The sequence below is a fragment of the Dasypus novemcinctus genome, chromosome 3 (assembly GCF_030445035.2).
Source record: "Dasypus novemcinctus isolate mDasNov1 chromosome 3, mDasNov1.1.hap2, whole genome shotgun sequence".
In the NCBI taxonomy this organism is placed as follows: domain Eukaryota; kingdom Metazoa; phylum Chordata; class Mammalia; order Cingulata; family Dasypodidae; genus Dasypus; species Dasypus novemcinctus.
The window spans coordinates 79,560,766-79,576,066 of NC_080675.1; the positions used below are offsets into that span (position 1 = coordinate 79,560,766).

General features: G+C 47.3%; 1 protein-coding gene across 1 annotated transcript; it reads left to right on the forward strand.

Annotated features, from left to right (window-relative positions):
• The first annotated feature begins 9,864 nt into the window (after positions 1-9,864).
• On the forward strand, positions 9,865-13,573 carry NFKBIA (NFKB inhibitor alpha). Its single transcript, XM_012529678.4, has 6 exons — positions 9,865-10,213; positions 11,231-11,339; positions 11,667-11,877; positions 12,163-12,251; positions 12,375-12,635; positions 12,999-13,573. The coding sequence occupies exons 1-6, from the start codon at positions 9,987-9,989 to the stop codon at positions 13,044-13,046; spliced, it is 945 nt and encodes a 314-aa protein (XP_012385132.3). The 5' UTR covers positions 9,865-9,986; the 3' UTR covers positions 13,047-13,573.
• Positions 13,574-15,301: the final 1,728 nt, after the last annotated feature.

The window sequence follows — 15,301 nt, forward strand, 5'->3', positions numbered from 1 at the left end:
AATATCACCAGCCCCCTCTAATTACTATGCCCAAGATGGAACTCATCACCTTCCCCTCAACCTGCTCGTTCTCCTGTTTTCCAAACCACCCCCCACCCCCCGCTCCCTCACCCTCATCCAATCAGTCACCAAGACCTATAGAGCTTGTTCTTTGATCTCATTATCCATCCTCCTTCCTAACTTTCTAGCCACTGCCTTTAACCAACCACCCCAGTCTATTCTCCACTCTGTGTTCTAAAACACAAACCTGGGAAGTGGATGTGGCACAACTGATAGAGCATCCGCCTACCTTACAGGAGGTCCAGGGTTCAAACCCAGGGCCTCCTGACCTGTGTGGTGAACTGGCCCACGCACAGTGCTGCTGCAAGCAAGAAGTGCCATGCCACACAGGTGCGCCCTCTGCATAGGGGAGCCCCACGTGCAAGGAGTGCGCCCCGCAAGGAGAGCCACCCCATGCAAAAAAAAGCGCAGCCCACCTAGGAGTGGCGCCGCACAGAGAGCTGACACAGCAAGATGACACAACAAAAAGAGACACAGATTCCCAGTGCCACCGAGAATACAGGCAGACACAGAACACACAGCGAATGGACACAGAGAGCAGACAATGGGGAGGGGGGAAGGGGGGAAGGGGAGAGAAATAAATAAAAATAAATCTTTAAAAAATAAAAATAAAATAAAATAACACACAAACCTAATCATAGCCACCATTTAAAATCCTTTTGCATCTCTCCTTTGTTTTCAGGATGACATTCAAGCTTCTCCACTTGTCATGTGCCCATATGCCTTCTCCTTCCTACCTACCAACTCTCACTCATCTCCCTCTGCCACATGCCAAACCATGTGGAACTATTCTAGCCATGTTCAGACAAAGGTAAACACTCTGCGTATCATATCCTGCTTCCCCCTCCTACTTGTCCTTTAAAAACCACCCTTAACCAACCCTCACAGCTTGATTTAGCTGCCCCTACCCAAGCTCCCAAGGAAGTTTGTGCTTACCTCGACCACAGGCTTGTCGCTCCTTACTAGATTCACTAATTTTACCCAATTATCTCCCCACCAGCCTATAAGATCCTTGAGAGCAGGAACCCTGTTTTATTTCCTTTGTACCTTCAGGCCCCAACATGGTGCCTGGCACAAAATAGGTGTTTAATACATGTTTGATGACTTAATGTTTGTTTTTTCTTTATATATGATTTTTTTCTTTAGAACTCTATTTTCCCATATTGGAACCTCCTGAGTCAATAGTTCACATTTCCTTTGTCTTTATCTGTCCTTTAACTACACATAGCTACAGGAAGTCAGGGACAAATATCTGTGCTTGATCCTGGAGCAGAAACTAAGAATGTGAATTTACCCAAAGGGAAAGACCCTGATCAGAGGTCTGGGGGTGGAGAGGAGTGAGAGCCTGTCTGTGGGAGTTGTGAAATTTTGAAAGCACCAAATCCACTGTCACACTGTCACCTTCTGTGGGGTAGAGGGGCAGCAGAGGTAGGGGCTTTTGTCCTCTCCTGTGGGCAAGACTTAAAGACAGATTTCCCCTGTGAGTTTTCTTGTTATGGTGCCTGTGGTCAGGAAGGAGGCTACCCCAGGAACCCCCCACCTATTTTTAGTCTCCATTCAACACTACTTAACAGGCAGCAACCTCCCATACACCTCTTAATTTTCAATCCTGCTGTTGTCGCTATGAATCACCCAGGCCTGGTTTGACCTGAAGTGAGAATAAGACTTGAAGTGAGAGAGGAAGCCCTCTAACAGTGGAAAGTTGCTGTGATGCCCTGACGTCTAACATGTCTAATAGCCACCCTGTGCTGCTTTATAAAACAACTTAGTGTGCATCCATACATAATAGGATTTGAATGAAGTTCTGTGATCAGGGTCTGGGATGTGGAGTCTGCCCTGGATAATCTAAACTCCTCCCTAGGATTTCCTCTTCAAGGGAAACTCATGTGGGAAATGGATTGTTCTAGAAGTTGCCTGAAAAGCCATACTTATTCATGGTACACCAATGGACTTTTTTTTTTTAAGATTTATTTTATTCACTTCTCCCAATCCCCTCATTGTTTACACTTGCTGTGTCTGTTCATCTTCTTTGTTTCTTTAGGAGGCACTGGGAACTGAACTCAGGACCTCCGACGTGGGAGGGAGGTGCTTAATCATTTAAGCCACACTCCCTGCTTTGTTGTGCCTCTCTTTATGTTTTTCTTCTTGTGTTTCTTATTGCATCATCTTGTTGCATCAGCTTGCTGCACCTGCCCATCGTGCCAGATTGCTGTCTTCTTTAGGAGGCACTGGGAACTGAACTCTGTGGTAGGCAGGAGCTCAATCACTTGAGCCACATCCACTTCCCACCAATGGGCTTTTCATTTTAAATACTAATTTATGTATACTTTTGCTAAGCTAGATAAAGCTTTTTGGGTGCATCAAGGTATGGTATTTTCTCTTTAGGTATGTCTTAAAGTATGATATTTTATGTCGGAAATGCCCTTCCCTCTTAAAGCCATCAAGTTCAGCCTGGAAGGGCAGTGGCTGGGCCCTTAGCAGCCACACCTCCACCTAGGCCAACTTATCAGCTACCTGTGGATCTTCGGCCTTGCATGCTGGTTCCCCTGGAGTCCACTGATGGGAAGTCTAATTATACGTTGTCCTGCCAGGTGACCTTTCAATCAACCAGACTGATTCCCATTCAGCCTTCTTCCCACCATTCTATAGCCCCAAAGAATTTTTGATGCAGAGGATACTTCACGCAAATGCCCACTTATTCCATTAAACTAGAGCCTCTGCCCCAGTGTCCTGGAGTAAGTCTCTAGACTCTCATCTATGTCCTTAACTAAAGGTTTTAAGGGAAAATAGTCTTCCTTCTTACCCTGCATCCCTCCCCAGAACTTACTCTCAGGCACCAAAAAGTAAGGAAAGGGGGGTGACTATCTAGGTCTATTTATAATCTCTTCAATCCTCGTGCTCTAATTTTCCTTCCTCTAGGACAGGATGGGCTGGGTCTTCGGGTGGCTTTGATTTACCTCCACCCCCTCCCCGTCCTCCAGTCGCCTTCATTCTAGAGTGCTTCCTTCATTTGTAACATGGGAACTATAACACTTGACCCATATGAAGGCAGAAGCTGCACCAGATGACCTGCGGAGATAATTTCCAGAAAGAGAAAAGGAAATTTAATTGGATTTAGGTTTTAAAAGAGAAGAGTCAAAGAACAATTATGACAGGTATAAAGAAAAGTGGATACTCATGCCTTAAATAGTGGACTGGGCAAGGAAGAAACAGAAGAAATTAACGTGCTCCTCCCCATCCCCAGCAGTCCCCATTCCACCCCCAAACACTTCCCTGTGTCTAACGAGGAATCAAAACGGGAACTAGGTGGGGCTAGTAACTCTGGTGGGCTTTAAACGCTGGCTGAGGATTCAGACTTTTCCTGAAGGCCACAGGAGGTCACCCCAGAAGCTTGGTTAAAGTAAACAACATGAGGAAAATGTGTGTTAGAAACAGCAGTGAAAGATTTAATTGTATAACTGTAACCCTTTTATACTGCTTTCCTTTTTAAAAAAACCTGTATTATGTTTCAATTAAAAACTAATTTTTAAACTGTAGAAAATATAATATATAATTTATCTTTGGAAATTTAAAAAGCAGGAACAGTCAAGCATTGCCGAGTATGGAGGGCAATGGGAAGCGCAGTATGGGTGAAGGGTTTAAATGCTGGCTCTGAAGTTTCCTAGCTATGGCCTTTTGAGTGAATTACTTAACTTTTCTGAGACTCAATTTCCCTTTAAACTGAGATAATGATACCCACTGAACAGAATGGTTGTGAAGATAAATTACATCCAGTGCTCAACACAGTGCTGGCCCTAGTAAGTGTAATGTATAAAAAACAAAACTAAGAGCATGGCTAAAACAACAACAACAACAATAATAATAAAAACAGGGCATGCACTAATATGGGGACAGTGGAAAGAAGGGGATGGGCTGGAAACCATTTCAAAAACAGGATTTAAAAAAAAAAAAAAAGCAGGATGAACTAAACAGATGGCTATAAGACTGTAGGAGTCGCCCGGCTAGCTCAGTTGGTAGAGCATGAGACTCTTAAAGACTGTAGAAGGAACGCTCACAGATAATTTGGGGGGTGGGAGGGACTTTCCCTTGGGATTGTGTACTCACACCCGAATGCCCAGTCTCAGTGACACATCCTTAAATCCTTTCAGAAAATGTGATTCCTTGAGAAGTTATTCCACAAATGGCCAGGAGATGTCACTGCAGACAGTACTATCCATACTATGTTCCCATCTTGGGGTTTGGATTCTGTTCTGCCATTTGTGAAGGAAGAATTTACTTCCATTGTGGTCCTCTACCTAACTCCCCTTGCCCCACGCCCCTGCCTCGTGTGTGGCCTCCTCTCTTTCTTCTGTGAATCCCCATCCGTCCTTCTACCTCCTGGTCCAAAATCCAGCTTAACACTTTCCTTATGCTTTGCCAGCCTAGCAGGAGAGCCAGCACTGTGTCCAGGTTTTTCTGTTTGTTTAGTTTGGGAATCTGGAACCTCAGAAAGGCAAAGCAGTCACTCAACCACTGAGCTACACCAACTCCCCTGTGCCCGGGTGCTATGTGTGATTCCCTGTTCTCTCTTCATTATCACATTCAGATAGATTTACCAGGACCTAGACACTTGCTGTCAACCCCACCCAGATTCCCCCACCTCAGTGGGTTTCAATTAATAGGGTGCCCTTATTCCCTCTCATACTCTTTAACTTCTTTTCTAAATTGGCCCAATTTTCAAATATTAGCATTTAAAGATTTGGCAATGCCTTAATCTACCCCACTTTTTAAAAATCTCAGTGCTCTTGGTAAAATAATCCCTAAACGTTGGTCTCTAAAGAGCCATAGAATATAGGAAATTATGAGCATTCCTGAGCCAAGCTAAATGACTTACCCAGACGGAATATGTCACTGTCATGAGACTGTACTCTGACAGCTGATACCTGATAATAAAGAGAAAATGTTCCAGGTCAATTTCCCCCTTTCTCTGTTACTGGTTTCTGTTTGTGATTGTTCTTACTGTTTCTCATTTGCTACCATTATTTAAAAATCCGCTTAATAACTTTCAGAGCCAATATTTTTATAGGTATCTTTTCCTACTAATAGCCTTAGAGATAAGCTCAGAGATAAATCTAAATTTCTAGTAGTTTTCCAATAATCTCTGTCTCTACTCCAGAAAACAGAGCCTCTAATCAGAGGTTTGGGGAGAAAATCATCTAAGTGATTACAAGAAAGGGTTGTGGATCAAGGTTCCTATCTTTACTCTCTGTCTAACCTGAAGCAATTTTTTACCAGCTCTGATTCTGTTCACCTTTGCCCTAAAACATTCCCAAAACCTTAGATCAGAGTGGGGAAAAACATTCTAATTTCTTCCAGTTTCTGATGATGGGCTTAGCCCCTGATGCTGAGGGATCATGAGCTCCTCACCTAATTAAGTGCCCAAGAACAGGGACCTCTTATCATTTAGGTCCCGTATCTATCACGTACCAGGGTTATGTGCGGAACTTGCCCCAGTGCTAAGTCTCCTCCTACCCTGGATGAATTTACACCCAAGACTATACCAGCATGCAGGGGAAGCAATGTGCTTTTAAGCTTCCACCACCTTCCTGATCCAACTAGTCCTCCCCGATCAAAACAGAACATGAACAATCCTACACACCTATAAATATTACCTGGTTACTACCAAACAAACAACGGAAGGGAGAGCCAGGAATTTTGTCCAAGGATGATGCGTGCAGGCCGCCTCCCTCCCCTGCAGCAGGTTACTCAATTGGCCGACTGGGCAGCCAGTTGGGTAGGGCACCAGCAAAGCAAGAACACTTCTCCCCCCACTCTACCCCACCCCCTTTTTTCTTTACATTTTAGAGTTTTTAAAAATTGCTCTTGGGGAGGGATGACTCTCTCATCAGGGCTTAGAACCTCCAATTCCAGCCCTGCCGGCCAGAAGCAGACCTGTACTTCCTGGATTAACATTCTCCATTCCCAGTCTCCCTTACACAGAGGAGCAAAGACCCCACTTAAGGCAGCTGAAAGTGGGTGCTCTTCCCCCAAAGCACCACTAAAACATTATACCTTTTCTGAAAAAGTTGCTATAAACTCCAGCCCTGTAGGCTGTATCTGGCTAAAATCACAAAAATTCATTGTATTAGATCTTCCTGATGTGTTTCTTGTTGAATACCACTCAACAACAGTAGAATACATTCTTCTAAAGTGTCCATGGATCATTCTCCAGGCTAGATCATATTTTAGGGCACAAGACAATAAATATTAAAAGATTGAAATAACAAAAAGATTCTCTTCTACCACAATGGATTTATATAAAAAATCAATAACAGAAGGAAAAATGGAATTGTACAAATAAGTGGAAAATATATAACTCATTTTTAAATAACACAATAGGATAATTTTCTGAAATCTACCTACATGGGAAATCAGAAAATTCTTAGAGAAAAATTTTTTAAAAATTTAAAAAAACCATGCCAAAAACTATGAGAAGGAGTAAGGCACTGCTCATTGGGAAACTGAGAGCTGTAATATTGATATCCCCTTTGTATTCTTCTGATTTTCTTTCATTTTTCATTCATATTTTCCTTTGCTCTTTGAGCATAATTAGGACTATTTTTTTAAAAAAAAAAACTTTGTCTGGTATGTCCCTGGTCTGATTGATCTTACTGGTGGTTTCTAATGCTTTAATTTTCTCCTTTGCCTGGGCCATCACTTCCTGCTTAATTGTATGTTTATTGAACTAAGACATTTTAATATTTTAAGGTTTTTTTATCACTGGACTGTAGACTCTGGCATGTCTGTTCCTTAAATTTGTATCCAGCTAGTATTATGACAGAGCTTTCCTTGACTGCCAGGAGCTAAAAAGAAGAAGAAAAAGAAAAAAAGAAAGAATAAGGGAAAAGAAGAAAACGCCTTTCCCAGTCTTCCTAGATTGACCTGAGTGCTTTCTCCTTAGGACTTATCTATACAAAGAGTTTAGAGAATAGCTCCATGCCAAAGCACAGAGGCCTCCCTGGTCCTTTCTACCCATGGGCATGTGGCCATAGAAAATCCCCCACTTACATGGATACAAACGTCCCCTTTTCCCTAGGAAACAGCCTCCTCAAGGCCCCAGGTACCGCGCTCTATTCCCTACAGCCAGCAATCCTTTGCCCCAGGCCTACAGCCAACAATTCCTTGCCCTAAGCCCACAGCTTCACTGCTTGCCCACAGCATTGTGGGAGAGCACCATGTGCTACCTTCTTCACACAGGGCGAGTTTTTGGACAGTGAGTCCCTCAGGACACCACCAAACAGGTTGTACCAGGCATACATACTCCTAGTGTGTGCCCAAGAGTTACTATGCGCCCTCTGGAGCCTGGAGCAGGCATCCAGGCCCTGGGCATATGGGCCATATGAACACCAAGGTGGTGAGGGGTTCGGGGTGGCCAGCCAGGACACCAGATCCTGCAGCTTTTAAGTTGCCTTTTTCTCGATTTGGCACTCAACCTGTTACTTCAGTCTTTTAACTGTTTCTGCCAGATCTTGCTGGTTGTTCAAAGCTTCTGTGGGGGAACCCATGGTTCTCTTTTTAATAATCATTTGTAAACCTGCAGCTAAAAATCCTCCTCTAAGGTACACTTTGTAAATGGGAAATTTAGTGTCTGACATTTCTACAGTTGTTTTTTGTTTTTGTTTTTAAAGAAGTGAATATCCCCAGCTAGGGGAACACCTACCCTATGTTTTACCTAACAGTTGGAGTAGAAAATACTTTGGAGTATCTTCCAAGTTATAGTGTATTCAGTCTCATTTTCACAGGGTGTTTTCAAAAGTGTTAATATTACGACTGCTTTGGCTAAATAAGTTAGTATATTGGGATAGAAATTAGATAAATTACTATGAGGTACCTGGGTAAATTTCTCTTTATTTCAGTTTCTTTTTAGGACTGAAAATATGAAACAAAAAATGTGGGAGTCCTTCCAAAAATTTCTACTGTGATATGCCAAGAACAATGGTCACCCTTACAAAGCAGGGTTAGAGATGCATGTGTGGCCATGGAACATTACTTTTTAAGCTGGAAAAGACTCCAAATAGCATTAACTGCAATCTTATTATTTTAAAAGCAAGGATATACTACAGAAAAGTTCCCTGATCTACTAATATGCAGTTAATTAGAGGCAGAGCCTGGGATTGATACCCTATTTTTAGTCCCTATTCCACCTTGTCTCAAGAGTTGTATATTTGCATATCAAATGCCAGCAGAGAGGGTACAGTCTATCCAGACAGTTTTCAACTTAACATATTATAACTGCTACCCTGAAGGTTTTATTTCTTGATCTTACTTTTTTTTCCCCCTCTCAGATTTCCTCTCCCAACCCCAATGACCCAGATTCCCTACATTCTGATATTGGGGGTGAGCTGTGGAAAGGGACAGGATTGGTCAGTACATGGCCAGTCAAGGTAAAGATGACTGCAGTAATCACCAGAAAGCTCTGCAGAACTGTAAAAGCCTCCTGGGGCTAATTCTAAAGAACTCTGACCTAAATCACTTTCTTTTGCCTGACCAATTCTAGAAGTAGACGAATTCCATTTATGGCTTGCTGGCTTGGAGGTGGGAGTAGGGGCACCAAGCATAAATTCTATTTTTGAAGATGAAACCAGAAAATGGTAAGCTGGAACCTCTTTCTCTCAGGAGTGACTACCCACACTGTGTGGGTTGGTCCAACTGCTGTAGTCCCCCAGGCTAAGGGCAGCGAGTGGGAGCCACAGGGGCAGGATGGGGGGCTCAATGTTAGGGCTGCCTTGAGCCTCAGGCAGTTTACCTAGTAGCTACTTTGTTAGCCGTCCTTCCAGCCCAATCTTGGGTAAGATGCTGTTCAACTCATTCTTAGCATCCTTCTCCAAACAGTCTTGGGAAATTGCCTATCTGGGCATCCAGAGGTAGGTTCAGGGTCCATTCTCTGCAACGAAACAATGCAAATTAAAGAGCCGACCTCAATTGTTATTTCGTTATTGCAAGGTATCTATGACCTCTACTGCAAAGATTAACACCTTGCTTTACCTGAAAAAACTTATGGTTATATTTAGCACTTTTCCACTCACAAGGGCAAGGGTGCTTGCTACATCCCCAATCAGCAGGACTCAAAGTCCCCAAAAAACGATTTGAGGGTTTCCCAAGCCTTTGAGCTTTTAACGCAAAGCTTTCACACAAAGGTGAGAGGGGAGGAAAAGCGAAATGTCCCTGCACTGCAAAGAGGGACATCGTTCCTGGTACTGGCAGGAACATGGGGGGGGGGGGGGGGAGGGCCCGAGGTGCAGCCTTCTAACCACCAGAGAGTCCTTCCTGATAGACTGACTTTTGGGGAAGCGAATCCCTACACCCAGCCATCATTTCCACTCTTGCGTTTTCAAAAGATCAAAAAACGGAAAGGACCCGCAGGTTAGCAAACCCCAGAGAGGAAACGCTCAGCGGGTCTACGTCCTAGGGATCGCAGCAGCGGCCGACGACCCCAAATCGAATCAACAGAGGGAAACCCCAGGGAAAGAAGGATTTTTGCAGAGGACAGAATTACTGCGTGCAGACTGCAGGGAAGTACCTGGGGGGAGGGGGCCTTGTCAGGAGGACTTTCCAGCCACTCAGCGCTCATCAAAAAGTTCCCTGTACTTGACCCCAGTGGCTCATCGCAGGGAGTTTCTCTGTTGAACCCCAGCACAGGGTTTAGGCTTCTTTTTTCCCCCAGCAGAGGACGAGGCCAGTTCTCGTTTCTGGTCTGACTGGCTCGGAAATTCCCCGCGCCTGACCCCGCCCCAGAGAAATCCCCTGCCAGGGTTTATAGAGCGCCGGGGCGGCGCTGCGGAGCCACAACAGTCCCAGCCTGCAGTGCCACCCGCGAGCGACCCAGCGAGGAAGCGCCCAGCCGCGGTCGAGCGCACCTGGAGCAGCGCCTGGAGCTCGCCCGCGCCATGTTTCAGCCCGCCGAGCTCGCCCCCGAGTGGGCCATGGAGGGCCCGCGGGACGGGCTGAAGAAGGAGCGGCTGCTGGACGACCGCCACGACAGCGGCCTGGACTCCATGAAGGACGAGGAGTACGAGCAGATGGTGAAGGAGCTGCGCGAGATCCGCCTGGAGCCGCAGGAGGCGCCCCGCGGCGCCGAGCCTTGGAAGCAGCAGCTCACGGAGGACGGAGACTCGTAAGTGCGGCGGCGCCGCGGGGGGTGGGGTTGGGGGGCGCCGGGCCTGCAGCCGGAGCGCCGGGGCCGCGGGGCTGGGGTTGGGGTTGGGGGCGCCGGGCCTGCAGCCGGAGCGCCGGGGCCGCGGGGCTGGGGTTGGGGTTGGGGGCGCCGGGCCTGCAGCCGGGGCGCCGGGGCCGCGGGGGTTGGGGTTGGGGGGCGCTGGGCCTGCAGCCGGAGCGCCGGGACCGCGGGGGTTGGGGTTGGGGGCGCTGGGCCTGCAGCCGGAGCGCCGGGGCCGCGGGGCTAGGGTTGGGGTTGGGGGCGCCGGGCCTGCAGCCGGAGCGCCGGGGCCGCGGGGCTGGGGTTGGGGTTGGGGGCGCCGGGCCTGCAGCCGGAGCGCCGGGGCCGCGGGGTTGGGGTTGGGATTGGGATTGGGGGCGCCGGGCCTGCAGCCGGGGCGCCGGGGCCGCGGGGGTTGGGGTTGGGGGCGCCGGGCCTGCAGCCGGAGCGCCGGGGCGGCGGTGCAGCGGGGCGGCGGCGAGGCCCGGTCTGAGGCGCCGACCCCGAATCCGTGCACGGCTGCCTGTCAGCGCGTGGGGGAGGGCGGGCTGCGCGGCGGCCTCCGCGGGCCCCGGGGCCGCTCGGCTGCCCCGCGCCGGCGTTTCCACGCGCGCGCCCCCCCTCCGGCCGGGGGCGGGGACGCGAAGTCCCGGGTTGCATAAGGGGGGGGCGGGAGTTTCTGCCCCGCTGGCGGGCGCCGTGCAGCCCGGAGGGGAAGTACAGGGCGTTCCGGGCGGCGCGAGGGCGGGGCGGTCTGGCCGGCGCCCGCCGGGGAGAAGGAAGGGGGAGGGGGGAGGCCCGGAAAGTCCCTGGGCGCCTGCCAGGAACACTCAGCTCATAATAACCTCGCGGAAAACACCGCGGCCTCGGCCTCCAGAAACCCCGGCCTTGCGCAATCCCCCGCAGCCCGCACCTCCCTGGGCCCCACACAGTGCACTCACCACCCCTGGGGTTTTTTCCCTCTCTTCCCCTCAGGTTCCTGCATTTGGCCATCATCCATGAAGAGAAGGCGCTGACTGTGGAGGTGATTCGACAAGTGAAGGGGGACCAGGCCTTCCTCAATTTTCAGAACAACCTGCAGCAGGTGCGCCGCTTGCCTAGCCCTGTGCTCTTTCTGACCCTGTGGTGGAGCTGGATTAACAAATTGGCCCTGACACAGCCTCCAAACCCTTTCTAAGTTAACGATTACTGGTCCTTATATGCCCTGATCTTTTACATTCGTATGGCCAAATACCCAACAGAGTAAGGAAAATTCCATTTGCTCGGATGTGGCCTTTATGGTCCACCTGGGGCCTCACCCCCTGTCCTGTCTGGGAGGAACAGTACCCACCAGGGAGAGATGCCTGAGGTTCAAGGAGACCCGATTGCAGGTTTGGCCTATGCCTTATTCTCTATTTCTTTTTGTTTGTAGACTCCACTCCACCTAGCTGTGATCACTAACCAACCAGAGATTGCTGAAGCTCTTCTACAAGCTGGCTGTGATCCTGAGCTCCGAGACTTTCGAGGAAACACCCCCCTACACCTTGCCTGTGAGCAGGGCTGCTTGGCCAGCGTGGGAGTCCTGACACAGAGCTGCCATGCCCAGCACCTCCACTCCATCCTGCAGGCCACTAACTACAATGGTACGTTAGCCTGGCTGCCCCACCATAGGGCAGGTGCCATGGAAAAGGGAGAGGTGGGCCAACAACCTAAGGGTCCTAGTAAGATCCTAAACTCTCCCAACGTGAGAAAGGTTGAGAAAATAGGTTCTATATGATGCCTTCAAAGAGTTTACTCAGAACCCAAATTCTGGGTTCTTCAAATTTAGAAAAGATGGCTCTTTGTCCCTTAAAAAAAATAGATGAAAAGTTCTGTTTGGGGAATGAGGGTTGAAACAAATGGTTACACTTTTCTTCCAATTGTTCTAGGTCACACGTGTCTACACTTAGCCTCTATCCATGGCTACCTGGGCATTGTGGAGCTTCTGGTATCCTTGGGAGCTGATGTCAATGCTCAGGTGAGTACTTCATGCCTCCAGATGGAGTGAGTCAGGCTTTAGAGCTCCCGTCCTGAATCAGACTTATTGCAAGCAGAAATTCCAAACTCAGCCATAAACATCTCAAATTCTTTTTGGTCTCAGGAGCCCTGTAATGGCCGGACCGCCCTCCACCTTGCGGTGGACCTGCAGAATCCCGACTTGGTGTCACTCTTGTTGAAGTGTGGGGCTGATGTCAACAGAGTTACCTACCAGGGCTACTCCCCCTACCAGCTCACCTGGGGCCGTCCAAGTACCCGGATACGGCAGCAGCTGGGCCAGCTGACTCTGGAAAACCTTCAGCTGCTGCCAGAGAGTGAGGACGAGGACAGCTATGACACGGAGTCAGAGTTCACAGAGGATGAGGTGAGTCTGGATTGAACTTCAGCACTCTGCAAAAAATGATGGAAGTGGTATTCCTTCTTCACCCTCCCACGCCCCAGAGCTATTCTTTATCATAAAGAGTCTTATAATAAATTTCTCAAACTTTAATGTACATAACCACTGTCCCAGGAGTCTTTTTTTGTATGTAGTTGACCTTTTCTTTCTTAAAGAGAGGAGCATTAGAGAAAAACTCCCTCAGCCTGGAAAGTTAATTTATATTTGGGTTATTGAGAATGGAGTCCAAGTAGGCTTTAAGTTATTTCCAGTAGCAGACCTCACTGTCTCCCCAGCATCCTTGGTAAAGTTCTGGAAGTTTAATGTGCTTTTTTTTCCTCTCATTTTTAGCTGCCCTATGATGACTGCGTGTTTGGAGGCCAGCGCCTGGCATTATAAATGGAACATGTCTAAAAGAACATGGACTTGTATATTTGTACAAAAGGAGAGTTTTATTTTTCTAAAAAAAGAAAAAAGAAAAAAATTCCAAGGGTATACTTAAAACCACACTGCCCACTGCCTGGCCCAAAACATTTTACTGTGGTTGGTCAGTCCTTGTTTTATTTTTGTGAATTCTGTGTGTGTGGGCCAAGAAAGATCATTGGATCCAAAGAAAGCCTCTTAAGCTTCACCTCTGTGGAGTTTTTTGGAAGAGGAATATCCAAAATTGGATAAAAGGACCACATTTTATTTATTGTGCTTTTTGACTGCACCACCATGGATTAGTTGCTGAATCCAATTGCATCCTGTGACATGTAACAGCCAGGTGTGTTGTTAACCTTTTGGCAGTGTGTGATTAGAACCTTGAGGTGCTGCCTAGTCAAGGTGTGTGTTACCCTCCTGTAAATGATGTACATAGTGTATTTTGTCGTTAAATATTTCATACTCTAAGATGTATATTTATTAAACAGATTTTTACAAACAGAGTTATCCTGTTACTTTTCTTCTGGCTGCTGTAATTTACAAAGGATGTGGGATTTCTGACCTGAGAGGTATTTGATCCTCAGGTGGAGGTGGAGGTGGGGAGTCACGTGGGAATACTCACTACAGTCACAGGACCCTTTTGGAGGGTAGCTTCTCACGCTGTACACACCAGCTTCACAGCAAAGCTTTGTAGGCAGCCCCTGGGCCCAGTGTGTGGGAGGTTGCTGCAAGAGCGGTAGGAAATACCACTCTCAGGCCTGGGGATGTCCACACACCACCAGTCTGTGGCAGGAAGGGCTTCCACTGTCAACCGCTTTCATCCCTTTGGGTTAAGCTCTTCCAGGACCTTTTTTCTACTTGAGAAAAGATCTCACCTATAATACTGGAAGTTCCTGAGAACATGGGCTCAGGGATGGGAATGCACTGATGTTTGTTAGCAGGTGCCCACCTCCGAGTCTTTCTTTTACTTCCTTTATAAAATGGACTGTTGTGAAGCTTATGCGAGACAGTCCTCAAATGCCAGGCACATAAGTGCTAAAGAAAAATACATGCTATTGTTCAACAACCTGTATTTCACATGGGAAGAAACAAGTCCAGAGAGAATGTTCTGCCCAAGGTCAAAAGATGGGTAGGTGGTTAACTTATTTTAGTATCCTCTGGTTTTCAGGCTGGGAAACCTCTTTCAAAGTATTCCACCTCTAAATGCATTTATTTTGCTACTGGCTAAATATAAAAGTGATAACAATGGCTTGGAGAGACTTCATCAGCTCCTATCAGTAGAATCAGAATGACAGATGGGGGAAGAATTACGAACTTGTGAAACCTGGGTTAAGAGGTTCTGCCTCTTCTCTTCCTTAAAACGTACTTCTTGCCTAGGTAAAGAGAGGAGTAAAGTTAAATTTATGGCATTCCATAAAATGCTGATGGGTGTATAAATTCAATTTGTGTACTTGGCTTACACCTAAGAAAACATTACCAGGTAAGTTATATTATCCTTTCCTGATCCATAAATAATGTCAAAGTCAAATTTGAGTATGTATGATGGTCACCTTCCTCTCAGACCAAAAAGGAGCCAAAGTTTAGTGGATCTTTCATATATAAAGAGCATTGCTGCAGACTGCTACCAACTGGTCAAAACCAGCTCTGTGTGCCTCCTGCACTTCACCGAGGTGCTTTTCTACCAGTCTCATCCTCCCCCAAAGTGCTCCAGTTTCACTGAAATTCCCTGTCCACTGCCAGCGCACCTGAACACAAGTGTTAAATTGTCTAACACAGAAATTTGGATTAGGTTCAGCTATCTTAGCTGATGAGTAGGAAAGTAAAGATGGTGGCTGGGAGTGGAGGAGCTAGAGAAGGATCCACACCCTCAGATCAAAAAAGACAGGGGCTGAAAGCTTGGCTCCCCAGTCTTGGAATGATGTCCTTAACATTTCTAACTCAGACATGCCTCCTGAATTTCCCCCTGTAATAGTGCAAAAATTTGTGCCAAATTGCTCATACCCTCATTCTAGCTCTGTGCTAGAGGATTGGGAAAACAGGACAAGAGGATATGGCCTGTTTCTTCTCAGCCTCCTTGGAGGTCAACTCTTGTATAGGGGACTGAAGACTATCAGGGCAGGGAGGGCGCTATTCTGACCCACTTGAGCCTTGATTTCCTCTTTTCTAGGTATTTCTTCTCTTTAACAGCCCCAACCTGCAGGGAAGATTTGGTCATCTGCATAAATCCTGAG